Raw genomic sequence first — 24,731 nt, 5'->3', positions numbered from 1 at the left:
TGGGACCAGCCGCTAATGTTAGTAAGAGAAACAAACTCTAACTGAGGTCTGTGAGAGAGAGAGAGAGAGAGAGAGAGAGAGAGAGTTGCTCTCATGTTTTGTTGGGTACAACAAAGTTTGTAGCCTGTTTTTTGTTTGCATTTGTAAGAGGGTAAAAAAAGACAACAATATCAGCAACAAAACACAAAGCTCCTTGTTTTCTTTGTTTGGTGTCAGATTTGACTCTTGAATCTCTCAATTTTGGTTTTCTTGATCTGTTTGGTCTCATAAAGGAGCTCTCTTTTCTTTAAAGCTCTAATCTTTCTATGAATCTCTGATGCAAAAGATGGAACATCATGCGTCATCAAATGGTCCAAGAGGGTTTAGAGTTCAAGCTCCCCTAGTAAGCTCACTTGATCTTCTTAATGTCTTTTTTATTGGTTTATTTTTGTTGTTTTGAGGAATTAATGAGATTTTTTAGATGCCCAGTTGGTGAATTTGGTGATAAATGTGGAGACTTTGAGGGGATTATGTGGATTTTGATGTTTCGTAATTGGTTGCTTCTGTCTGTGTTTGCATTTTGGTTGCTGGGTTTTTGTTTTTATGGTGTTTTGAAGATACCCGGATAGAATGGCTTGTTAATTTTGTGATCTGGAGCAAATTTTTTGGGGTTCTTGGTGGGCATGCGTGGTTTAGAATCTGGTTGCTTGCTTGCAGTTTTTGGTTAATGGGTTTTTGTCTATTTGGAGAATGTTGAATTTTACAAGCGTTATAGTTGGGAATGCTCTCCCACTTCTGACTTTTGTGACTTGGGTTCCCTAATCAATTTTGGGTGTCTATGCCATCCCTCTTTTATTAACTCAGGCATTTTGTATTAAGATTGCTGTGCAAAATGATTACTTCTGTATTGAGCGTTGAGATGTTGCTTTTAAGTTTTGAATGACGGTTTTGAAAGATGTGTCAGGTAGAAAGTACAATTTGTTGGTGTTTGGATTGGTTTTGAGCGAAAATTTTGAGAAAATGGTGCCTTGTCTGAGCTCTTTCCAATGTTAGAATAATTTGTGGACTAGCTATGGGTCTAGCTTCACGTACTTGCTAAATTGTTCCATGCTTGAAGATGTCAACGAGACACTGTCTTGAACTCAGGTCATGCTTCAAGGGCAATAATGTTTATCAGAAAGCCAACATAACGTGTCTTTGATTGTTGATGACCAAATTTAGACTCTTAATCTTTGATGCAATTTTATCACTATCCAGATCAATTAATTTATTTTTAGAATGGGAAAGAATGAACAAGAGCCACATCCTTTTCTAGGCCTGAATAATGTCTCACTTGAAAGGGCTCCATACAAGATCTAGCCGTACAAAAATCTCAATGCTTGAACTTCTCAGATGAAAAGTTGAAAACTTTAAGCAAGTGGTGCTCTAATAAGAAATTTGTAGTTTTGCGCTGAATCTCTGACTCAACTACATGAAATGATTGTTAAGCTGGAGACGGCATGGATTGCAAGGGGAAAAGATTGATTTAGTATCCCATCAATCCACATAACAATTGGCTGTATAAAGGACATAACAATTGAAGAATAGGATTGAGATTACACTTAAGCCTATCTGGTTTGGGATTAAGATTTACTGGAGATGGATTGAATTATATTTTTCAAAGACAAATGTCTGCGGTGATCTACAACCTTGTATCCTGGATCGGGAAGGAGAACTGAAGATAAAGCAAAAATTCTTTTTCCTCATGTTAACCACCTTTTGTTTCCTCACGTGCTTTAATATTATAATTCTTTCACTGAGACTTTTCTTATGCTGATGCGATTGAAAGAAGTTTGTAATGTGATCTTTGGTACGACCTTTTGTTGTTAAGTAAATTACACGCTTTTCCAATTTGTCAAATGATTGCATCCATTGTTTTTATTGTGTTAGCAAGTCTAATCATGTAAGCAGAAATAATGACATGTATCTCTGCAGAATTTGATCATATGCGAAACTTTCTTGCATTCTTACATGGACTGCTTTGCAGGTTGATTCTGTATCATGTTATTGCAAAGTAGATTCTGGTTTAAAAACAGTTGCCGAGGCAAGGAAGTTTGTCCCAGGATCAAAACTATGTATCCAGCCTGATATCAATCCTAATGCACACAAGAGCAAAACCTCACGCAGAGAGAGGACCCGTGTCCAGCCACCACTTCTGCCTGGTCTTCCTGATGATCTGGCCATTGCATGTCTGATTCGAGTTCCCCGAGCTGAACATCGAAAGCTCCGTCTAGTTTGTAAGAGATGGTACCGGCTCCTTGCTGGTAATTTCTTTTATTCTCTTAGGAAAAGTCTTGGAATGGCAGAGGAATGGGTTTATGTCATCAAGAGAGACCGCGATGGAAAGATCTCATGGAATGCTTTTGATCCTGTCCATCAGATCTGGCAACCACTTCCACCAGTTCCTCGTGAATATTCTGGGGCCCTTGGTTTCGGTTGTGCTGTCCTAAGTAGTTGCCACCTATACTTGTTTGGAGGAAAGGATCCACTTAGGGGGTCCATGAGACGAGTCATTTTCTACAGTGCCCGGACAAATAAATGGCACAGGGCACCGGATATGCTTCGTAAGCGTCATTTCTTTGGTTCTTGCGTCATAAATAACTGCCTATATGTGGCTGGTGGAGAGTGTGAAGGAATCCAAAGGACTCTTCGCTCAGCTGAGGTTTATGACCCTAACAAGAACCGGTGGAGCTTTATTTCAGATATGAGCACGGCTATGGTGCCTTTCATAGGGGTGGTTTATGATGGAAAGTGGTTTCTAAAAGGCCTCGGGTCCCACCGTGAGGTGATGAGTGAAGCCTATGATCCAGAAACTAGTACCTGGACCCCAATCAATGATGGAATGGTTGCTGGCTGGCGCAATCCTAGTATCAGTTTAGATGGACGTCTCTATGCATTGGATTGCCGGGATGGCTGCAAGCTTAGGGTTTATGATGAAGCCTCAGATACATGGAACAAATTTATAGATAGTAAGCTCCATCTTGGGAGTTCTCATGCTTTGGAGGCTGCTGCTCTTGTACCTCTCAATGGGAAGCTTTGCATTGTGCGGAACAACATGAGTGTTAGCCTGGTTGATGTTTCAAGTCCTGACAAACATGTAGAGAGTAACCCTCACCTCTGGGAGAATATAGCCGGGAGAGGTCATCTCAGGACCCTTGTTACAAATTTATGGTCAAGTATAGCTGGTCGAGGTGGTTTGAAAAGTCACATTGTGCACTGTCAGGTGCTTCAAGCATGAGAACCAGAGGCATTTTTGCTTTAGCTCGCTATAGACGTTCAGCATTTCCTTCAATTTATAATGATAGATCATCACAAACGCGGTTCACCGATCATTAGTGTCTGCCCTTTCTAAACCAGAAAGCTGCCTATACTCTGTTAATGTTCTGCTATTTATACTCCTGCCAAGGTTGAATCAACAGTAATCTGTCTTGGGTATGGTTCTGATGTTCTCACAACATATGGTGAGAAGTGACTGGACGAGCTTAAACTATCCAATGACATGGATGAACGGAATCATCATTCACATCTAAGATTGATACAGGAATTGGTGGTGCCTTTTGTGGTGTGCAACGTGGACAACTACGAAGAAAGAACAGTTCACTGTTGATTTCGGTGATAGATGCGTTCATTTCCTTACATTTATGAAGGGAGAGCAGATACTTGTAAATCTAAGTCATTTTCCAGGGCCAAGTCCCTTGTCGTGGGATCTTTCCTTGTAGCATGTAATCTTTGGTATGCTTTGTGAGTGTACATGGGGTTATTTCGAACTAGTCAATGTATACTTTGATTACATCTCAATCGCTGTGGATCAACTATGCTACCCATTTGTTTTGTTACTTGAAAGATGGATCTGATGCACACCTTCAACATCTGTACTGTATGTTGTTAGCCTTCTAGAAATTAACTGATCATGAAACTGGTCAGTTTATCCTTGCAGTCTCCTCATTACCTTTCTATTACGTGCTGGTTTAGATCAAAGATGTGAAGTCTACCAAATACCACTTGTCATTATAACAGTGTGAAGTCCATTACATTTAGAGCTGGGGATTATTTCATCTCCATAGCTTATTATCATCTACTAATACTGATACATTGCAAGCTGCAACAACATTTCATATACTTCAACAGCAAGCATGGTAAGCCCCCCGTGCCACTATTGCAAGCTGCAACAACATTTCATATACTTCAACAGCAAGCATGGTAACCCCCCCGTGCCACTATCTTCGTATAGTGCTTCATTGAATCGTCGCGCTGAATTTTCAGCCTATCACGGAAGTTCTTGATGAAATTTTCTGCCAGGCCATTGATGTCTCCTCCCTCGTCCTCTGTCATCCCTTGCCTCCCGGCACTCCCTTTCCTCTTCGCATCACTCCCCTTGTTGATTTCATTGCTGCTGTGAGTTGGAATCTCTTTCTTATGCTCCATTATAGCTCAAGCTTATAGAGAGTTTGAAAAATTAGGAGAGGAAAGAGGCTGATGGAGACTGTTCTGTGCTAAAAGAGCTTCTGTCTTGTGACAATAACGAAGAAGTAACAACCTTTTTATAGCCAAAATCTAACTCAGAAACATGGGTTTTGCATGTATAAAAGCAAAAGACAACGGTAGAGAAGCCTCGCTGTTCTATATGCTTATTCTTCGACTAAAATAATCCGGAAGAAAAGTCTACATTGTCACCATAACTTTAGATTTTGTGTAATCACGTTTTGTAAAGAAGATTGGTTCAGAATTTCTTAGCAAAATTCAGACTCTCGAGCGTGTATTATGACAGATTAAGAACCTAATTAGGGCCAAAATCAATCGTTAAATTTGTTCTCTAACAATTAAAGTGATATGACTTGATTTTTCATTTGTGGGGTATAAAGAAAAATTGGCTCAGTAGAACATTTTGTTTCCAACCTTTCCCTTTCGTATTGGCATGAAAACACCTTAGGCCAAAAAGGAAATATGATGCTGGTATAAATTGAAGGTTCTAGGACACCATATAAACTTTGAGTGTGTTTGTTTACACGGTAGCTTTAGCTTTTAAAGCGAACCGCATAAACTAATCTTTAATTTATTTGATGGGTCCTATAATTTTTTTCATTAAATCGGGATTTTGCAAAAACAGCCGAGAGCTGCTTCTCTCTAGAGGTGTTCAAAAAAACCGACCAACTGATTAAACCGAAAAAACCGAGAAAAAAATAACCGAAAAAACCGAACCGATAGAAAAAACTGAATAAACCGATTAAAAAAAAAAACCACCCGGTCCGGTTCGGTTCCGGTTTAAAAAGGCTTAAACCGATTGAACCGGACCAAACCGAACCGGTTTAATTCAATCTCAAAAAAAGTATAAAAGGAAACTAAACCTAAATAATAAATACCCTAACCTAACCCTACACTTCCAACCCCTCACCTTTCCAGCCGCCGCCCCCCCTTCCCCTTCCCCTTTCTCTTTTTCCACTTTCCATTACAGCTACCCCACCTATCCCTCCCTCCCCGCTCTCTCTCCCCCCCTCTTCCCTTTCCCTTTTCTCCCTTTCCATTCCAGCCACCCCACCTATCCCTCCCTCCCCGCTCCCCCCCCCCCCTTCCCCTTCCCTTTTCTCCCTTTCCACCCACCCCACCCCACCCCTCCCCCTCTCTCTCTCCTCTGTGCACAAGGGAGGCTTAAAGCAACTCATTTTCTCTTATATTGTTGCCTTTCTACTCTCTGCTTTACTTTATGGCAGAAAACTTGGATAAAATCCTTGTTTCTGGTTTTATTAACATGCAATTGTGCTAGCGAGGTCCCGGTAGTTTGCGCCTTTGCAGGATGTTATTGGAATCTTTGTTAACATGTAGTTGTGCTTGCTTTGATAGATCTAGTGATTGTGATTCAGCTAAAGGAGATCTTTCAGATCTTAACCGAAGGGCTTGGATTCAAAGTTTTCAACAACGATTTTTTTGAATGTGATTCGGCTAAGTTTGTCCAGTGATTGTGATTCGGCCAAGTTTTTTCTTATTTAATTGGTTTTGGTTTTTCTGGTTTCTAAGGCTAAAAAACCGACCCGAACCGAACAAAACCGGTTCGGTTTGAACCGGTTCTCGGTTCGGTTCGGATTATATTAACAAAGAATAGTATTTTCCGGTTTGGTTGATTTTTTATGTTAAAACCGGACCGTGAACACCCCTACTTCTCTCCAGCTACTTCTCTTTATTTACTTGGGCACTATTCATAATAGTGCCCATGCCAGGTGAATTATACTTCACCTGCAATGCGAGAAGCATTCACTGATAGTGTTCACGTGAACAGTGCCAGGTAAATTTTTTTTTGTACTATTCATTGAGTAGAATTCATTGGACCGCGTTCGACCTGGTAAAAAAAATTTAATTTTTTTAAAATTATGTTTTAGTCAAAAAAACTAATGTTTAATATTATTTAATAACACTACATAAATTAAAAGAACATCGCATGATGACGTAACATTTGTAGAATTTTATCGCAATTCTAATTTTGTTTCTGATGATATTTTACTTGATTTTGTTGCACGTTAAAAAAACCATGGAACCTATAGTTCTTATTGAATGAATTTTGTACGTAATAGAATAATAAATAATATTTTATATAAAAAATTATTTATTTTATGATGTAATAGGAGTAATTAATTCTACAATACTTAAATTTAAAATCATCAATATTAATATATATTTTTTAAAATTATTTTATAACCTCAATTTCAAAAGCATTCTTAACCAAACATCTATTTTTTCAAACTAATCTAAACTAAAAGTACTTTTTATAAAATAATTTTTTTCAAACTACAATTACAACAGTTACTGCAATACCAAACACACTATAAAATCTATTATAGCTATAGCTAGGTGATAATTTGCCATAAATAAATTATAAGAATTACTTAACAAATATTTTTATGAACCACTAAAATAAGAATAGGTTCAAGAAAAAGTTGGGTTGTATCATACCATCATAATAGCTTAAAAATATCATTAATTTCAATCCAACAATTAGATAAAATTTAAAATTTTCAAGAAGATTTTTGAGGCCTCCTTCTATGGGCAAACCACTTTACCGGTTCATTCATTATACAAATTTTCTTAAGTTGGACTAAAAAGATCATGTTTGAGTCAATCTTGTTTTTTTTTCTTGATTTTTCTGTAATTTATGTTATTTTTATATTTTTAGCCATCTTTCCTTTTTATTTTAGAATTATGATTATTCCACTTTATTAAGGCCGGTTTCAGGCTTATATAAAAACTTTTAAATCTTCTAAAGATGCAGAGCTTATCAGATTATTATTTCAAAAATAAAACAAAATTTAGGGTTTTTTATGTTTTAATCCTATTTCAACTAGTTCTTTGTCTTTCTGTGCTTGCTGCTATTCTTGTTGTGCTTCCGCCTGCATCAAAAGGATAGTCCATGCATGTTCCCATGATTCTCTCATGTGTTCATATTTAGTTGAGAAAATGCTTTCTCACAAATGAGATCAAAGGTCAGAACAGATCAATCAAATCATCTCTTTTCCAACAAATTAAGGTTGATGTGGCCGAGAAGCTTGAAAATGGAACTGAAAAGTTAGAGCACATTAGAACAAGAGAAAGAACAAACAAAAAGCCTAAAGACGGAGACAACAGATAACCAGGAAAAGCCAAAACAGTCCTGCAGAATATTAAGAAAGAAAGAGAGAATCTTCAAGAAAAGTTGTTCACACTTCACTAATTAGACAAGGATAGGATGGAGAGAAAGCATTATGCAGTATCGAATATGGAATAAGGCATCTGAGTAAGTAGGCACTTTCAATAGCTACTCGTGACTTTGTGTTTTTAGCTGTAAACCAATCTTCATGTATGTTAGGGACATGAACACCTGACACATATCATAAAATGTTGTAGCATTTGCCATTTTTAGCCATTTTGAAAACCTTTTAGATTGCTGAACCCACAATTTTAAAAAATGGAAACATGATGGTAGCAAGAATCAAATTGGTGCAGTAACTCCCGATCTGCTTATGCAAAAATATAGAGCAACATCTGCTATTAGAGGATACAACTTAGTGGGTTTCTGATGCCCTCCTCTTCCTCTTCCTCTTCCTCACCTTGTATTTCTAAAGCATGATTGTATCAGTCATGACCATATCATTAGCAGCAGCAGCAGCAACCGCAGCTATATGAAAGAATACATGACACAGATCAGCCTACGTACAGCAACCTCCCTCCTTTAGCTGGGCTTGGGATCGGCTGATCAGCTATTCTAAGTTCTAATTAACCTATGTTAGCACGGTTAAAAAACCATTTCAATTCAAAAATTTAAACTGTGAGGAGGACTGTTGAATAGCTTTATATTGTTTTATGTTATACTCTAACAAGCATTTATAAAATTATGATTATTAGCACAGGTCGAAAAATTTGAAGTGAGAACTGGTCAGTCATGACAAAGACTTGGCAAAGAAGCATCAAACAAGCTGTAAAATATATCTTTCATAAAACGTTATTGATCAACACCTTTACATGTACATTTCATCTTACAATAGAAATTTTTCTAATAAATCCTGACATGCTATACTTGCTGAAATCTCTTAAACCCTCCAGGAGATCATCTAGTGGAAGCGTTTAAGCGAATCTTCGCGCTGAATCTTAAGTTGATCGCGGAAGTTCTTAATGAAAGCATCAGCCTTTTCATTTATATCTTCCCTATAGTCCTCCATAATCAACCGATTTTGCAGCCTTGTTTCCCTCCTTTCCTCAGTTTTCTTGTCATCAATGTCAAGACTATCATGCTTAGAAACTTCTTTATGATCTTCCATTTAGTCTGCTTGGTTGGCCAAGGTTTCTAGCTAAAGAGAAACGGAGGTAAAGAGAGATGGATTGAGAAATTCCTTGTGTGATGGTTGGAGAAAGAGAGCATAATCTTGTATTTATATGCATAGGAATGTAACCTTTGAAGCATGTTTTAGACATGGGTCTAGGCAAAGAAAGCTCCAACAAAGTTTTTATCAAAGTTATTAAACCTAGCCGGTTTAAGGACCGGGTCACGGAATGAAAAAATTAACCCGGCTCAATCTAAAATGATATCATTTTAAAAATTTTTCTTTTTAAAAAGTTTAAATGACATAATTTTATTTTATTTTTAAATCAAATGAAGTTTTGACTGATTAACTAATCACAGATTTACCTATTAAATTAATAGTTTGATCATGTTTCAGGTTAGTGAGTTACTGAGTTGACCTGTCAGACCAAGCCGGCCTAAATTTATTCCAGATTTGCTTGTGAACAAGATCACCACAAGTGGAAGAAAAAAAACAGTTAAAGGGCTGGTTAGATTCAATTATTGACGAAGTTGCTTTTAGGCTTTCTATGATCTTGTTTCATGCAGCATTATTCGAAGTTTTTTAGGGGTAATGTTAAAGAATAAAGAATTACCTTGTGAAGAAGAAGAGGAAAGAGCGAAACCTTTATGTCTAAAAGGAAGGATCTTATGGTAGCAGCATAAATTACACAAGCTAAAAAGTTAAAGATAAAAGAGACAAGAATCAGAATTGAGTGTCTGCATGTACAAGTTGGTGGCCATGAAAAGCAACCTTCTGCTTGTGAGAAACACCTTAATCTACTGTTGCCTGCTTTTTTGGTCAGAAAATAAGTGATTAATGAAATATTTATGACATTCTTCTTATGATTTTTATTTCTTGAATTTAGTATATGACCTATTACATGATTTTGCTATCACAAGTTCATTTCTACAAATCTTGATCCTTGATTTGGGTGTTTTAAGGTTTTAAAATCTTGAATCTACAAACTAAAATCCAAAATTTTGTTTTGATTAGAGTTTTTGAATGATTTTTTTATATATACTAGAACATTGCTTGCAGGGTTGAAAGAATTGCTTTGATGGGTATTTTTTTTTTGAAGAAATTTGATAGATAAAAAAAAAAGTTTAAGATAAAAAAATATTATATTTAATTGAAGAAATAAAAACTCATACTAAAAAAGATAAAAAATAAATAAATTAGATTTTGAGTATGAGTTTTTCTTGTCCAAGTATATCTTGTGGGTAAGGTAATTAGAGTGATATAAAATAAATTTTTCATTGAAACAAGATTTTGTTTTTCTCTCTTTTTAAAACAAAAAAGAGGCTGAATCAATTTCAGGTCCTATTGTGTAATGGCAAACACTGCAGATATCCACAGCGGACCCAACAGATCATTCTACCCTTCCTTGAAATCAAAGACGCACGAATGCTTGCTCAAAGAAAGACAAGTAGCAAGTTACTGGATTCACTTCTACTAACTCATATCATAAAACTGCAACTCTTTTGCTGCAGAATTTCCTGTAACCTACCATTTTGTGTATGAGAAATCACACAAGAGCTTTATCTTCAAGATTTCACAAACTAATGCCTCAGGCTGTATCACATACCAGCTAGTCCATAAATGTCAACTAAAATATGGCCTTGGACCTGTACTTAAGACATGCCCGAATGGCTTAATCCCTATAGTTTGATCTACTATTTCATCTACAATAGTTTCTGCAACTATGCCTATCCATATAATTTCTTAGCAGAAGATGAGCTCCCGACGTGAAAATAGAAAATTAATAGAAAGCATCACATTCACATCATAAATGTTGAGAGTATCTATCCATGTTGCATTAATTTGCTTCAAATTTCTCAAAGATTACGCTCCAGAACTTCAAAGTAAGCAGGCACAACATGAGAAGATTTGGTCTGCTTCCACCTGCAACAAGAACAGGAAACCATCTTACGTTGTTGAAAAACTCCACAGGATATAACTTACAAATTATAACTTTTCCCTATAAAAATCTACCGGATGGCAAAACTTCTAATGAAACCAAATTACATCTCTCATTGTTGATTGTATAATAATATGAGTGAGTTCTTGGCCTCAGATTACTACATGAATGACATATTAAACTGAAAGACAATTGAAGTTAAATAATTCATAATGGAATTTGGAAAAATTGGCATCAATTGAGGTGATATAGGAACAATCTTAGAAGGATGAGATCAGATGTTATATAGATCATCATGCAGCCTGTTAACACAAACTAAGAATCCGTTGTCAACTTTCTTTGCTCGAAGACAATTATGATTCACCTCTAGGGTGCTCAAGCGTCCGAAAAACACAATGGTTGAGATGTTATGGAAAGAGGGAACAACACCCTTGCTCCTTCCCGCCCGGGCTTTGACTTGATAAGAAATCAGAGTAACTGAGTAGTCAAGTCAACTTGCGAGTCACCTGGTCAGAATGGGTCAATCCTTTTTATCAAAACTACATTGTTTCATTCTTTTTTAAAAAAACAAAATTCCTTGGTTTTGAATCGGCTGGGTTTGGGCAATCAAAATTCCTCAAACTTTAGCCAACAACTCCCCAATTTTGAATGCTAATTCATTCCGAAACAACAATTTCACATGAAAATTCATAATCCCCTAACCATCGACTCTGTTCAACGAAATTCAGTAGAAACAAACCACAAAAGGTAACAAGATAACACCCACTAATTAAAGTCGGTCAAATCATGACAAAACACAGCAACCCATTAATCCAAACACTTTGAAAGATCAGAAGAAATTTGAAGCTTTAGACATTAAAACAAAGTGCTTGTTACATTTTGTTCTATAAAGTTTGCCTCAAAGCATATCACGTTAATGACAATGAGCCTCCCATCCTTAGACACCTTATCTGATCCTAACAGACTGACAAAAATGGAATGCCTTTTCCTCCCTAACTATAACATGCGTTGAATAATCTCTTTTGTTTCCTGGAGTATCACACAAATTTCCATTCACGGATCGAAATGAAGATGGTGAGAATTGTGCATTACTGAGAAAAAGAGAAGGGATTTATCATTCCATAAATTATTAGAAGGCATAACTGCAAGGTACATTTTCAAATGCTCATTACTCTTCAGGACACCAGAATAAGAAGTTCATATTAGATCCTATCTATTAGTCCCAAGATCAAATCACACCAACTACAAGAAAGCTTCCAAATCTCCTTTCAGACTAAGTGATCATCACATGTTTGCTGACACCTAAAAGGAACCCAAGACTCCAAATGGATCTCATCAATCATCCCTAAAGTATCCAGAAACCCCATAATCACCAAAATTTCTCAGCTGCAAATTAAAATTCCCATCAACTTTCTTTGCTAATTCACTGACAAAGCATAATGTGAAGGAGAACTCATTGCATCAAAGTCTAAGTAGTAGCATTATCAAACAACAAAATAAACTCAATCAACTCATAAGAAAACAAATAAAACCAAGAAATTCAAACAATTCAGAGAAACAAAACCACAAAGATCACATCTCTTTACCTTCATATGGACTCCAACTCTGCCCTTAGCCCGCCAACCTTCCTCTTACAAGCAGGAACAACCTCAAACTGCTTAGCAGGCAACTCCTCAGAAATAGAACCTACAAAGAACTTAATCATACCACTATCAACCTTACTAACTTCAATCCCAGTAACAGCCAACCAAACAAAAAGCTTCTTTGCCTGAATCCCTGACACATCATGCACAGAACCATAACTCAACTTCCCTTTGATCTCTTTACCATAGTACACAACCTCATTGAAGTGAACATAACATGGGTTCTTAAGTTTGACTTCAAAGGTCCCATCAGATGGTGATAGCGTGTAGGATTCTACGTTGTCTGGGAGTAAGCCACGTGGCAGGCCATACTGAGGGAGAAGTTCATGGATGTCTGTGGTGGTTAGGGGGAGAGAAATATGGGTTCTTGATAAGAGGAGGAGAGAGAGAAGGTATAGTGTGAGGATGTTAAGGGAAGCCATTGTTGATGCAGAGAGAGAAGGGAAGGTGGTAATTTAAGAAGGTTGTGAAGGGTAGAATGGGAAGATAAATTTGTGTTCCGCTTCGAGGAATTATTCGTTGGATTTTGGATGATGACAAAGATGGACAAGAATTCTATACATAGTTAAAAATAAATCCCTCCATTTTTAATAAGTTAGCTAGTTAGTCCTTATACTTTTCAAAATGATAACTTGATCCTTTTACAAAAAAAAAAAACTAGAGAGAGTAAATTATTTAGTTCTTAAGAACATAGGGATTGTATAAGACTTATATATATATATATATATATATATATATATATATATATAATCATCTTAATGAATGATAAATGTAGGGAGAAACTTTTTTACTATACAAGACAATCCTAAAAAAATATAAAAATAAAAAAGCATAAATAAATAAAGCGTATATAGCTTTTTCCCGACCATAAACAATATTTTCTAGTGAATTTGCATGTAAATTGAGTCTTTTTTTAAAAAAAAAAATATATCTTATGAATGCATGTTTCTTATTGATTTGATGTATCAAAACAAATTTGATAAATTATATTGGATGTTAATTCTAAGATTTGAACCTAATAAATTAAGAAATTGAACGTCCTTCTTTATCAAATCAATTCTTGATCCAATACAGTAAATCAATTTTAAAAATAAAAAAATTATCTTATATAACAATTAGTTTTCATTTATAAAAATTACATAATTAATTCACAAAGGGATGAAACGAGACTCCACTTACCATGTAGGTTCAATGATGGACCACTCTTGTAAAGAAAAATCATATTCTTTATTTGAAAAGATTAGATATACTTGAATTGCTAATTCTTTTTTTAAAAAAGTATTTTTTAAATTATTTTTTCAAGTATTTTTTTAATAATTTTGATATAATAATATCAAAAATAAAAAAAAATATATAAAAAATATTAATTTAATATATTTTTAATTGGAAAATACTCTACACGCAAAATGAGGTTACCTTGTTATTATCAATAGTTTACCAAATTAATTAGCTTAAGAGACAGAGATGAGCTACCCAGAATATTAAGAAGAGTTTCACAAGAAAAGACAGCTCCCAAAAGATTAGTTAATAAAACTCGAATTTGCTTGGATTTTTCAAGTTACGCTTTTTTCGTCGTATAGTATAGTTATAAAGCTTAAACCTATGGACCAATCCAATATCTGGACAGATCCATCTTTAAAAAATAAAAGAAAAAGAAAAAATTTGATTAATCCAATCAACCATTGATTTATTGACTTAATTTTTTTTTATTTATTTATCAAAACATCATTTTAATCTTTGTTTTTTAAAGGTTATTCTCTCAACGTAACTCATGACCTCAATCTTAACTTGAATTTTATATCCCAAGACGGGTTTTACAACCATGATATACAGTTCACAAAATGTCAAATTAACAATGCCACATGACCACTAAAATGTCACAAAATCATAATTCTTGGCTCCACCATCTTTCTACATCAAATTCGTCTGCTATCATTATCATTAGTTCTATGGTTGTTAAGTGAGGCAACTATTACGAAGACATGTAATTTGATATGCAAAAGAGATTACCATCAACAGCTTGTATAATCTAATAGCTACCACTGTTATTATGAAGTGCCTGGTGCTTGAGGCAGCACTCTTGCCCTGCCCGGAAACGCCATGTCCAGCGGATTTACTGTCGCCCCACACCAACAGAACCCGTCTACACCTGTAGACAATGGTCACCTGCCTCTAGCAGTCCCTTCCTTGCCAAGTTCGTCCAAAACAGCTATAAATACTTTACTAATTGTACTAGTTTTGCACTAGGACATAAAGATTGAGCACAAACTATTCCATCCAATATTCATAAAATCACGTTCTAAAGTAGTTCCTTCTTATAACTTTCCAGACACAGAGTTGAGACACATAATATTACATTTGCTACATGTCCAAGCGCTGATATATATATTACGACATTCCCCAGCTTATTGATGTTCATAAAGCTCAATAAGAGGAGGTATGCTCCACAACTAGTTTACATAATACTCTGCCAGACTCTTACGTTGTGAGTCTTGAGGCAAGACACTAAAACTAGAATGCTAATTACTTGGATATCAAGCTCCCTCAGCTACATTCCCATACAGCAAAAGCACTTGGTTGTATATCTATTCGGTGAGTAGCATTTGAACATCATTGTTCGGAGCTGGGAGCTGCAAATTGTTGAGAAAAGAAAGCAAACAGCTTAGGATAAGTTCAAAGAAGGGAAACAGAAATCGCCAACAAATAATTCCTAATACAACAAGAAGAAAGTATATGCATTAATGCCACATTTATACAACAATAGTGATAACATTGGAAGACGTTAGCTTACGAAACACAAAGGAAGCTTAACTTATCAACTACTAAAAGAGCGGAATTCAAACAACCATCAATTGTACCAGAAATGAATCCCTCACTCTTGAACAAACCCTACTGGAACAACGTCATGATCTATTAACAGTAATGTTTTTGCAAAATGTGACGTCCTCGATGATCATTAAACTCTCTAGAACATAATGATTGATATACTAAACAGACATAGAATTCCAAAACATAGTAACAAAAAGAGGTTGACTTTCAATCACAGAAGGTAATTCCATAGTAATTCTATGGATGGACGGCTCAAGATCAGTCTTTCAATCTTGCAGTATATTCTATGAATTCAATCCCAACCAAATCCCAATCAAACCAAGACAAACTTCATAAGCATCAAATAGAGGAACTACAAAACTACAACACAAATCCAACCAACAAAATTAAGAACAGGACACAGACAACAAAAACGACAATAATCAACCTCAAATTCCAAAACAGCTTTATTATCAAACAAATATTGATCTAATAGAGCAAGTTAGTACCTCAAGAAACTGCTTCCACAATCCACCACCACAAGACCCAGAGGAGACACCAGCACGGCAAGAATGAACGGTCTTAAACTGGTCAACATCAAGCTTCTTATTAATCCACCCCACTTGAAAATAAATCGAGTCAGACGGAGGTAAATCAACCCTGATGTTATCAACACCAAGCCAAAGGAAGAACCTTTGAACCTGAATCCCCTTCAAATTCGAGATAGATCCATAGCTCAACTTCCCAGTTATTTTCTTCTCGTAGTAGACCAGGTAATCAAACTCAACATAACATTCCTTCTCTAAATATACAGTAAAGCTACCATCATCAGAAAGACTGTAACTTTTTACTGTTTTAGGTAATAGCCCACTAGGAAGACCAAATTTTGGCAAGATTTCAAAGACTGTAGGAGAAGGGTCTTGTGAGAGAGTGGGTCTTGTGAGAGAAAAGAAGAGAACTAGAGAGAAAAGAGTTAGACCCAGATGAGAATTTGCCATCAATTTGAGTTTTCCTTGATGAGGGGTTTGGATTTGAGAGAGCGAGAGAGAGATTCTTCGGAGAAAAAGAAGTGTTGTGTTTCAAAGGATTTTGGGCAGTTGTGTCGTGTTTGGATCTCTTTTTCAAGGAGTTTTTTTCAAACCCCAGTGGTAGTCAAGATGGTAAAAGAAAAGTTTTTTTTCCCTTATATTTTAAGAATACTTAAGATGATTTGAATAAATTATTTAATCTATATTGATATGTAAACTCTGACTTTATTATAACAAAAATTAATTTGAGTAGAGTGTTTCATCTTGATTTTGATTTCGTGATAATAAATTTATTATTTTATACATTAATTGAGATTAAATCTTTTTAAGCTCTAATCGCATAAAAAAATATAAACTTTATTTACATCCCATTTTTAGGATTTTCTTATCAAGAAATCTTGAATTTTAGAGTGTCCAATGAGTATTATGGAAGAAAGAGAGATAAAATAAATAAATGTATTTAAGTCTTGGTGGGAATATATAAATTTTAAATTCTAGATGTGATGATTTTTTTTTACAGCATCTCTTTCTTTCTTCAAAGTAAATATATATTGTAATTAATCATTAATCTTATCTACTATTTGCTGGTTTTTTAAGTTACCATCATAGTAATTTCAAGAAATCAAAGTCATCTTGATTCACTTCTTTGAAATAAATTCATACTTTCGTCTCTCTTAAGGATCAAAAGTGGTGAGGGGGCACATGGAATTACATAAATTACTGATTTATTTTAGATTATTGATTAGTTTTAGAGTGTGTTGATAAACCAAAAAATAATTGATTTTATAATAATCTTGTAGGTATAATAATTCATGTTGATAATAGATGCTAAGATCCCTATAATAAGCCTAGCTAGTTTAAAAATTCTTCCACTTAACATGAGGTTGAAATCTGAAGAACAGAAGAAATCTTACTTTAAAATTGCAGTTTATTAGCAAAATAATTATTTTCAAAACAATGTACTAACATTAAAATTCAGAATTTTCGATAAAAAGTCTTAATTTGAAATCTTGAAAGAGTTGAGTTATTAATATAATAATGTTATTAAACTTGATCCAATCATGAGTTAACATGTAAATTCAAAACTATATTATTCTAATATTATTTTGAAAAAAATAGTTAAAATATTAAACTGAATTTTTAATTTTAACCATTTGATTAAGTTAATTTTTATTTAATTTAATATGAAATTTAATTTAGATTAAGTTCCGAGAAACTTGATTTAATAACACAATAATATAAAATTATAAAAGAATTATCCCATATTATAGTTCAGATTAAATCCATTAAATGGAGAAACTACTAAAAACTTTCATAATCTTAATCGTAAAAAAGAGGTTAAAAACACATAAACAATCGACACAGATCTTATAAGCATCACACTCTTAGCCCACTAGCACAAACAATCTCTGCCTCTAACCTAATTGGAGCAGTTTGGTATGAACTTTGAACCTTGAATTGCAAAATTCCCGTTAGTCAAGTTGGGATAGGTAGGAGGATGTGACTGCCCGACCCCATGGCCGAGATCGAAGGAATATCAAGAACAAGGAAACAAAACCATTAACCAAAGCTTATGCGTATACTCTACTTCACAAAGTAGCAGACATTTTCTTTTCTTTCCTGTCCTTTTCATTTGTTGAGCCTTTCTGGCACCCTAGGCTCTAGGCATCTTGCAAGTATAAAAAAAAAAAAAAAAAAAATTGAAGCCTAAAGATGGAAAAGAAATGCCTTACTCAAAGGCATCACAATCATGTTTGATATAAGAAGGCAAAAAAAATTATTTTGATCTTCATCTACATAACATAAATATGTAAATAATTTAAAGCTTCCAAACATAAAATTAAGTTCGATAATATTTTAAAAATTCAGATAATTTAGAAATAAAACTCTCAAATTAAATAATCAAGTAATCAATTATCCTAACAAGCTTGTCTATTTTCACTAACCAATATAGTGAATAGCTTATACTTGTTGTTTAGTAGGTTTAAGTGGTTTGTAACTAGTACCTGCAAAGAGTTTTTTTTATGAAGACGAGGACTATCCAATACTTAAATAAGTATTTTTTTAGAAAAAAAATACAAAAATATTCTAGAGAAAAATGCTCTTAATATATATATATATATATAATATAGAATGAATATTATGAACCTCTGTTTTAAAGGTCTTATGGTGTATTTATAACATATGAGTTTTGTTATTTTGTGGAGAAAATGGGCTAGAGTGTAACTTTATATTCGTGATATTTTGAGTTGCATTATGAACTGTATTCCACTCATTTTATCCAGTTAAAAGATGGTGTTATGGTTGGTCATAAAAGACTAACACATCTAATGGTCTTGGTAAAGTATATACTTATTTAATTAAGCTTATTTGTTAAGAAATAATTTATCTATGATTTTATATAAAAATCTATAGAAATAAAGGTGAGACCGATCATTTCTTGGGTTTGGCCAGTGCCAAACCCAGCATATCTGGGGGCTTGATCCACTGTCGAACTTAGTACATTTTCACTGGAACGTGCTTGTTTTCTAAAAAATTTATACTCGTAAATCTTTTTTAGTCCAATGTTTTTTTATTTAAGATATAATAAAAAAAAACATGGTTTATCAATGTTTTAAAATCATTTTAATTAGTTTTTTTTAAAAAAAAAAACAAAAAGCCATCGTTCGCCCAGTTTACACAACTCAAAATAAATCGAGACACGAAAACATATCGGTCATTTTTACCAAAATTGAAATTTGAGACGAAGTAGATACAAAGAGCGAGAGAAACAGAGCAAGCCTTTTCTTTCCTGGCACTCTGTTTTCCCACAATAACTTTTTTTCCCGCAACCTCCGCACCAATAACAAATGACGAGTGCTACAAGCTAATACATGAGGTTATTTGAGGAGCAAATATGTTATGGGTAAGAATCATACATGCTAGCTATTACAGCTCAAGATTCCTACCAAAGAGCATGGAAACGGAGGCGTCTTACATCCTCTCCTGTAGAGAAGGAACGAGTCCCTTGGAAAGGGTGAATCAATGAAGGAAGGTAATTTCTTTTTTTATTAATATAAGTATTTAGATGAGCTTGCATCAACCTCGCCGACTAATTTACTGGGCCGAAGTTAACCAATGAAGATAGTCCTTTCTATGGCAATTGATAATCGAGAAATCAATGGTAGCGGGGGCTTTTCCAAATCTCCACGCTGCTTTTCCCTGGGCAGACCGAGGAGATGGTCATAGCCCATTTCTCCACAAGTTCTTCTGGTCCTGGTCCAAGCCAGCACCGAGCTCCTGGCCATGCCTTTTATCTGTGCCCTAGGCCTACTACTTTTTGAGAGCTCCTCGTAGCCTTCTGTGCAAGGGCTTGCACATGTTTGTACTTTACACCAATCATCTGGGAAAACAAAAAACCACCAAAAAAACAAGAAGCTCGGGATTAGATTGCGTAGCATGGCATGCCCTCTGACTAAGGTAAATAATTAGAAGTTCAAATATTTAGATTAAAATGTAAACATTTACCTTTAGGGTTCCATAGCCCCCCACTGCTTCCAAAACTTAAGATCCTGACTACCTAGCTATGTTCTTTAGTTGTTGTGTTGTGACGAGGGATAAAAATAGTATTGACAATTGAATGCTGTGTTTTTTTTATAAGATTGTATTTTTATTTGATAAAACAATGAACTCAGAAATAAATTATTTTACTTTTATTTAAGATCATGAAATTAATATCTGCTTTATGTTAAAAATAAAACATATTTATTTTAAATTTTATGTGATTTGATTTTTATTTTTTAAAACCAAACACTACTTTTATATCCGAAAACAAATAAAACCAGCACTTTAAAAACACAACAGCATGGATTAGACACTTGAAATCTAGACCTCTTATTATGAATCAAACTATATATTCTAAGCAAGTATATATTATATTATTCCAAAGTTTTATCTTGCTAGCATGAATCAATGTAGGATACTAACAGGTAACCAATTGATTGTAATATATATATATATAGCTATAAATATGATGTGAAATTAATTGACGAGGACCACAAGATAATATATATATATATATATATATATCTTATTTATTTAGAAGCTAATTAATTTATCCACATTAATTTCAACAAAATATTATATCATCATGTATGTATTATATAATAAAGCATAATATAAGAGACGGACCGCTGCATATATATTTAAATCCATGACATATATAATGTGCTGCTAAATTTCTCTTACTAGCAAAAGATCAAATATTGGTTTGAACGAGTTTTTTCTGCCCGGTAAAATCTTGTTTTACTTTTTGAAATTCCTTGCTTCTACAAGGTCCAGACCTTATTCAATAATTTTTTAAAAATAAAATAAAATATTATTTTAATGTATTTATAAGCAAAAAAAACATTTTAAAAAATAAGCACTATTACACTTCTAAATACCTCTAAATTCCAAACCTTCAAATTTTATCATTAACATCCCTCTCTTATTATTAGTTGTAATTAATAAATTTGTATATGATTTTTATGAACTCATTAATTTTATCATTAAAAGATAAATAATTTGTATATAATTGGAAAGCTTTAAAGTTGCTTTAAATTTATTAGAGTTTAGATTATTATATTGCTAAGTTAACCAGTGAATTACCGAGTTAATCCTTATCAATCATGATGCATTTTCATTTATTTTTTTAATTTTTTTTAGAGTTAACTAAATCTCATCACCAAATTAGGAGTCAATTTGTCAAATCCATCCAAATTTAATCATATTAATATTCAAAGCGGTTAAAGATAAAAGCTAGTTAGACTTGCATCATCGAGTTGCTGGATCTGAAAAACTGTTTCATAACCATGGTGTATGCATGGATAGACTGTTTCAAATAACCTTTTCACTAAGACCAAAAAATCGATGCAATCATCACTCAGCACCTACAGTTAGCATGGACTTCTCTCGATCTGGAAGCATCACACAATTTGTCTGCAAAACTTTGAATGACCCTTACCTCAGGGAGCTGTTTTTTGTGCAGTACTATGAACACCTAGTAGATAAAGATACTAATTAAATGCAAGAATTGATGGGTCAAATTCAATTTCTTGAAGAAATGGAAATGACTCAAACGAGGAGTTGAAACTTGACTGAAAATCTGCTCATCAAAACATGACCATTTAATCCATGTAGGACCCCTTCAACAACTATTACAGTTGGGGATATAAACGGGAGAATTAAGCAATTAATTTCTTCCAAAAATAAAGCAACGTCAGAAGAGACAGGAGAGATTCATAGTAATAGAAAACAGTCCATAAATTAAGATACATATTCGATGAACATGTTTAGGGATAACGATTTTTCATAGGCATGCATAGAGAGCCTTTCAGAAACCAAGAGATGTGAAAGCCAGTAGTAATGATCCACACACGATCTCTGCCACAAGCCATCTATTTGCTGGCCTCTCATCACCACTCTTCTCTGCAGCTGAACTTGGGTTACTGCCAGTTGAACTCCCTTTTAAAGAAAACAAACAAGGAATCAAAAGGGCTAAACAGTAACATCAAATATTGCAGAAATGAAGCAGAAAAATCATAGTTACTGAGCTGTAAATATGGATGTGGAGGTCAAGGACTTGAGTTTTCTACCACTGCCAACTGGGGCATCGATACTTCCAGATTGTGTGATGTTTGCAAATCCTTCGAAGAACTTTGCGTCTGGTGAGTTAGCAGGCAAGTGCAGAAGATCTGAAGAAAAAAGTTAACCCAAAAGGTTAGTAAATTGATCAACCGAAAGGGTTTGTATCAATGGACGACTATTCAATTCCTTGTGTTCTCGTCGACTTACCGATGCATTCTGTTACATTAACAGGTGAATGGCACAAGCTAGGAAGTTTAGCAACAAGACTAACATTGAACTTGATACCAAGATTGGGATTATCACGATCTTTAATTAGGACACAAAGGCATTTCTTACTCTTATCCAACACCTGTTTAAGACCACTGCAACAATCTAGGGTAGGAGCTTTAGCATCACCACTGGCATATGGAAGACATGTGGACAAACCCACTAGTTGGTCTGCACATTCTGCTCTGTCTTGCTGAAAGTCTGATTTTGCAGAACCAACTAGCATCAACAGCACCAAAATATATGAAATTGCTGAGGTAGTCACGCCATTTTTTGAGCCCATCTCTGGCTGAGATAGAGAAAAGGGAGTATATGGACTTCAAAGAAAAGAAAGGACACCTCAAAAGATAAAATTCTCATGTTTCACCTCTCAATATAAGGGATGTGGAAAGAAATGGGTACTGGTGTGGGGACAAGAAATAATTAATAATGACTAGCTATTTCAACTGCTACGTGGCAGGTTGATTTTTTTTAAAAAAATATATATATGTAAAATTTTTAAAGTGTTTTTTATATAAAAAAATAAAAAATAAAAATAAAAATAAAAAACTTATGTATACATTTAATAAAATAAATTGAAAATAATCTATGTTAATAAATAAATCATTACCAATAAATAAAGATAAAAAAAATGAGAGTTATGTATAGATCAAGATATATGGACTCGTAACTCAGGTCTTTGACACAGTTGTATTTAATGATTTTATTAAAAAATTATTTTTATTTAATTAAATGATAATAAAAATAAACACATGATAAATTAATTAAATAAAATAACAAACAAAAAATATATTATGTAAGGTTATACATATTAAAAATATTATATGAAAATAAACATCTTGAACATGCAACCTTTTCAACATGTTTTTTTTTCCCAAAAAAATATTAAGTGTAAATAAAAAAGCTTATAAATAAATCGAGAATAACTTATGTTTATAAATAAATAAAAAAATAATTAACAATAATTAAATACATATCTAAAAAAGTTGAAAGGCGAATAAAGATAAGGATATTTGATTTCATAACATGGATCATTTATTCGATTGTGTTCAATGACCATGTTTATTAAAATTAATTTTTTATTTAATAAAATGATAGTGAAAATAAACAAATAAAATTGATAGAATAAAATCAAAGGGAAAAAAATATCTTGAAATGTTGCACTTATTAGAAATACTATAAAAAAATAATTTTTATTTCTAAAAATAAAATTCAATTATATATAACATAAAAAAAAATATAGATGAATTCAACTAACCTCTTCAAAAATTAAATAAATACAAAATAAAAAAACCATTATTTAAAAAAAAGCTAAATACAAAAAATAAAAAAAATAAGAGAGAAGGGATGTTAATTGAAATATAATTTAAAAAATTATTAAAAAAACACATAAAAATACATGATTTTTTTAAGAAATGAAGAATTATAAAGAAAGAAAGAAAGAGTCTAGCTCATCACTTGTCATCCGCTCTAATATTTTCTAGAAAAAAAATAATTTCAGACGACTTGTCGTTTAGGATTCTTCAAATTCTAGCCATTATAGTAGTTGAAAAAACATGGTATATGTTTTTTTTTACAAAAAAATTTATTTTTCAACCTGTTTTTTTACCCAAAAATACCTAAAAAAGAGTATAAACACTTTTACAAACTCATAAATAACCTTAAAAAACCAAGAAAAAACACTCAAAAACCCGAAACAAAAACTCTTTCTCAGCTTAGACCTAGTTTTTAGGTCATTTCAAGGTAAATGGAACTCTCCTCATCAAATGGAATCCTTTGACAATAATATCGATCATTTTTATGGCCGTAGTTGGTGAAAATATCGATTTTCTCTCTTTATTGTTGAATTTCGGCAACCTCTCTCTCTCATCTCTTAAATTAGAGACTAAAAAATAACAAAACTAAAATGTTATACCAAATTTGGATTGAAAAAATTATTGAGGGACCAGATTTATATAGGTTGTAAAGTTTGAGGACCAAAGTTAATTTTTTTTGTGAACTTTAAAACCATCACCTATTTTAGGTGCTTTTTTTTAAATTTTGGTCCACTATCTTTCAATTTTATCTTTTGTCAATAAATTTGATTTAATTATCTTTGAATCTGGCTAAAAAAAAATGTAATAGCAAAAAAAAAAGTGAGGATTAAATTTTTTAAAAAAAGCAAAAATCTAAATAGTATGTCTATAGTAAAATATGAGAGAGTAAATGGTGCTGAGTGTCCACAATGTTTAGTTCACCCATTTTAGATTATAGGTAATTATGCTAGCTAGTAACCTTGAAAATCTATAAGCAGATTTCACATTTATTTATTTATAAAAAAAAATAGGATTTAATTTTTAATTAGAATAGTGTTTTGTTTATATTATTTTCCTTTTTTTCCCTTTGAATTTTTTCCATCAATGATTTTTTTCTTTAATTTCATGATTTAATCTTGGATTTGCTTTTTATTATGTTGTCATGGTCTTATAACCCGGGTTGTTGATTTGACGAGTTAACCCAGTTGACTTAAGTTTTTTAATCAACTTTTTTCTCTAATTTTATCTTTTAATAAAGCCCGAGTCATGGATCGGGAGGGTTGGCCTCAAAATTTATTTTTTTTAAAAAACAAAAATAACATAGTTTTGATTAAAAATATTAT

The 24,731-nt window shown here is 33.4% G+C and overlaps 4 protein-coding genes and 1 long non-coding RNA gene across 5 annotated transcripts; 1 reads left to right on the top strand and 4 right to left on the bottom strand.

Annotated features, from left to right (window-relative positions):
- The first annotated feature begins 2 nt into the window (after positions 1-2).
- LOC133702144 (F-box/kelch-repeat protein At1g55270) lies at positions 3-3,854 on the top strand. Its single transcript, XM_062126384.1, has 2 exons — positions 3-382; positions 2,006-3,854. Exons 1-2 carry the CDS (start codon positions 317-319, stop codon positions 3,254-3,256), a joined length of 1,317 nt encoding a protein of 438 aa, XP_061982368.1. The 5' UTR covers positions 3-316; the 3' UTR covers positions 3,257-3,854.
- A 6,493-nt stretch (positions 3,855-10,347) lies between these two features.
- LOC133702321 (uncharacterized) lies at positions 10,348-12,895 on the bottom strand. Its single transcript, XM_062126642.1, has 2 exons — positions 12,327-12,895; positions 10,348-10,724 (listed from the first exon to the last, which is right to left on the bottom strand). Exon 1 carries the CDS (start codon positions 12,803-12,805, stop codon positions 12,329-12,331), a length of 477 nt encoding a protein of 158 aa, XP_061982626.1. The 5' UTR covers positions 12,806-12,895; the 3' UTR covers positions 10,348-10,724; positions 12,327-12,328.
- Positions 12,896-14,640: 1,745 nt separating this feature from the next.
- On the bottom strand, positions 14,641-16,335 carry LOC133700369 (uncharacterized). The gene is made up of 2 exons (XM_062123875.1): positions 15,701-16,335; positions 14,641-15,013 (listed from the first exon to the last, which is right to left on the bottom strand). Exons 1-2 carry the CDS (start codon positions 16,187-16,189, stop codon positions 14,969-14,971), a joined length of 534 nt encoding a protein of 177 aa, XP_061979859.1. The 5' UTR covers positions 16,190-16,335; the 3' UTR covers positions 14,641-14,968.
- Positions 16,336-18,917: 2,582 nt separating this feature from the next.
- On the bottom strand, positions 18,918-20,234 carry LOC133700428 (uncharacterized). The gene is made up of 2 exons (XR_009843394.1): positions 19,727-20,234; positions 18,918-19,601 (listed from the first exon to the last, which is right to left on the bottom strand). It is a non-coding gene; the product is annotated as an uncharacterized LOC133700428 (long non-coding RNA).
- A 1,243-nt stretch (positions 20,235-21,477) lies between these two features.
- On the bottom strand, positions 21,478-22,455 carry LOC133701143 (non-specific lipid transfer protein GPI-anchored 14-like). The gene is made up of 3 exons (XM_062124964.1): positions 22,034-22,455; positions 21,835-21,933; positions 21,478-21,703 (listed from the first exon to the last, which is right to left on the bottom strand). The coding sequence occupies exons 1-3, from the start codon at positions 22,374-22,376 to the stop codon at positions 21,573-21,575; spliced, it is 573 nt and encodes a 190-aa protein (XP_061980948.1). The 5' UTR covers positions 22,377-22,455; the 3' UTR covers positions 21,478-21,572.
- Between the last annotated feature and the right edge of the window lie 2,276 nt (positions 22,456-24,731).

Source organism: Populus nigra, chromosome 8 (assembly GCF_951802175.1).
Source record: "Populus nigra chromosome 8, ddPopNigr1.1, whole genome shotgun sequence".
In the NCBI taxonomy this organism is placed as follows: domain Eukaryota; kingdom Viridiplantae; phylum Streptophyta; class Magnoliopsida; order Malpighiales; family Salicaceae; genus Populus; species Populus nigra.
The sequence above is the reverse complement of the archived record's forward strand: the minus strand, read 5'-3'. Positions and strand labels throughout refer to the sequence as shown.

What these genes read in the sequence shown, in the direction of transcription:
- LOC133702144 (XM_062126384.1), top strand. Translation starts at nt 317, where the DNA reads ATGCAAAAGATGGAACATCATGCGTCATCAAATGGTCCAAGAGGGTTT. An exon ending in TTAGAGTTCAAGCTCCCCTA is followed by an intron (nt 383 to 2,005) that starts GTAAGCTCACTT and finishes ACTGCTTTGCAG; the next exon opens with GTTGATTCTGTATCATGTTA.
- LOC133702321 (XM_062126642.1), bottom strand. Translation starts at nt 12,805, where the DNA reads ATGGCTTCCCTTAACATCCTCACACTATACCTTCTCTCTCTCCTCCTC.
- LOC133700369 (XM_062123875.1), bottom strand. Translation starts at nt 16,189, where the DNA reads ATGGCAAATTCTCATCTGGGTCTAACTCTTTTCTCTCTAGTTCTCTTC. An exon ending in TGTGGAAGCAGTTTCTTGAG is followed by an intron (nt 15,014 to 15,700) that starts GTACTAACTTGC and finishes AACAATTTGCAG; the next exon opens with CTCCCAGCTCCGAACAATGA.
- LOC133701143 (XM_062124964.1), bottom strand. Translation starts at nt 22,376, where the DNA reads ATGGGCTCAAAAAATGGCGTGACTACCTCAGCAATTTCATATATTTTG. An exon ending in TAATGTAACAGAATGCATCG is followed by an intron (nt 21,934 to 22,033) that starts GTAAGTCGACGA and finishes TTTTTTCTTCAG; the next exon opens with ATCTTCTGCACTTGCCTGCT. An exon ending in CGATGCCCCAGTTGGCAGTG is followed by an intron (nt 21,704 to 21,834) that starts GTAGAAAACTCA and finishes TTTCTTTAAAAG; the next exon opens with GGAGTTCAACTGGCAGTAAC.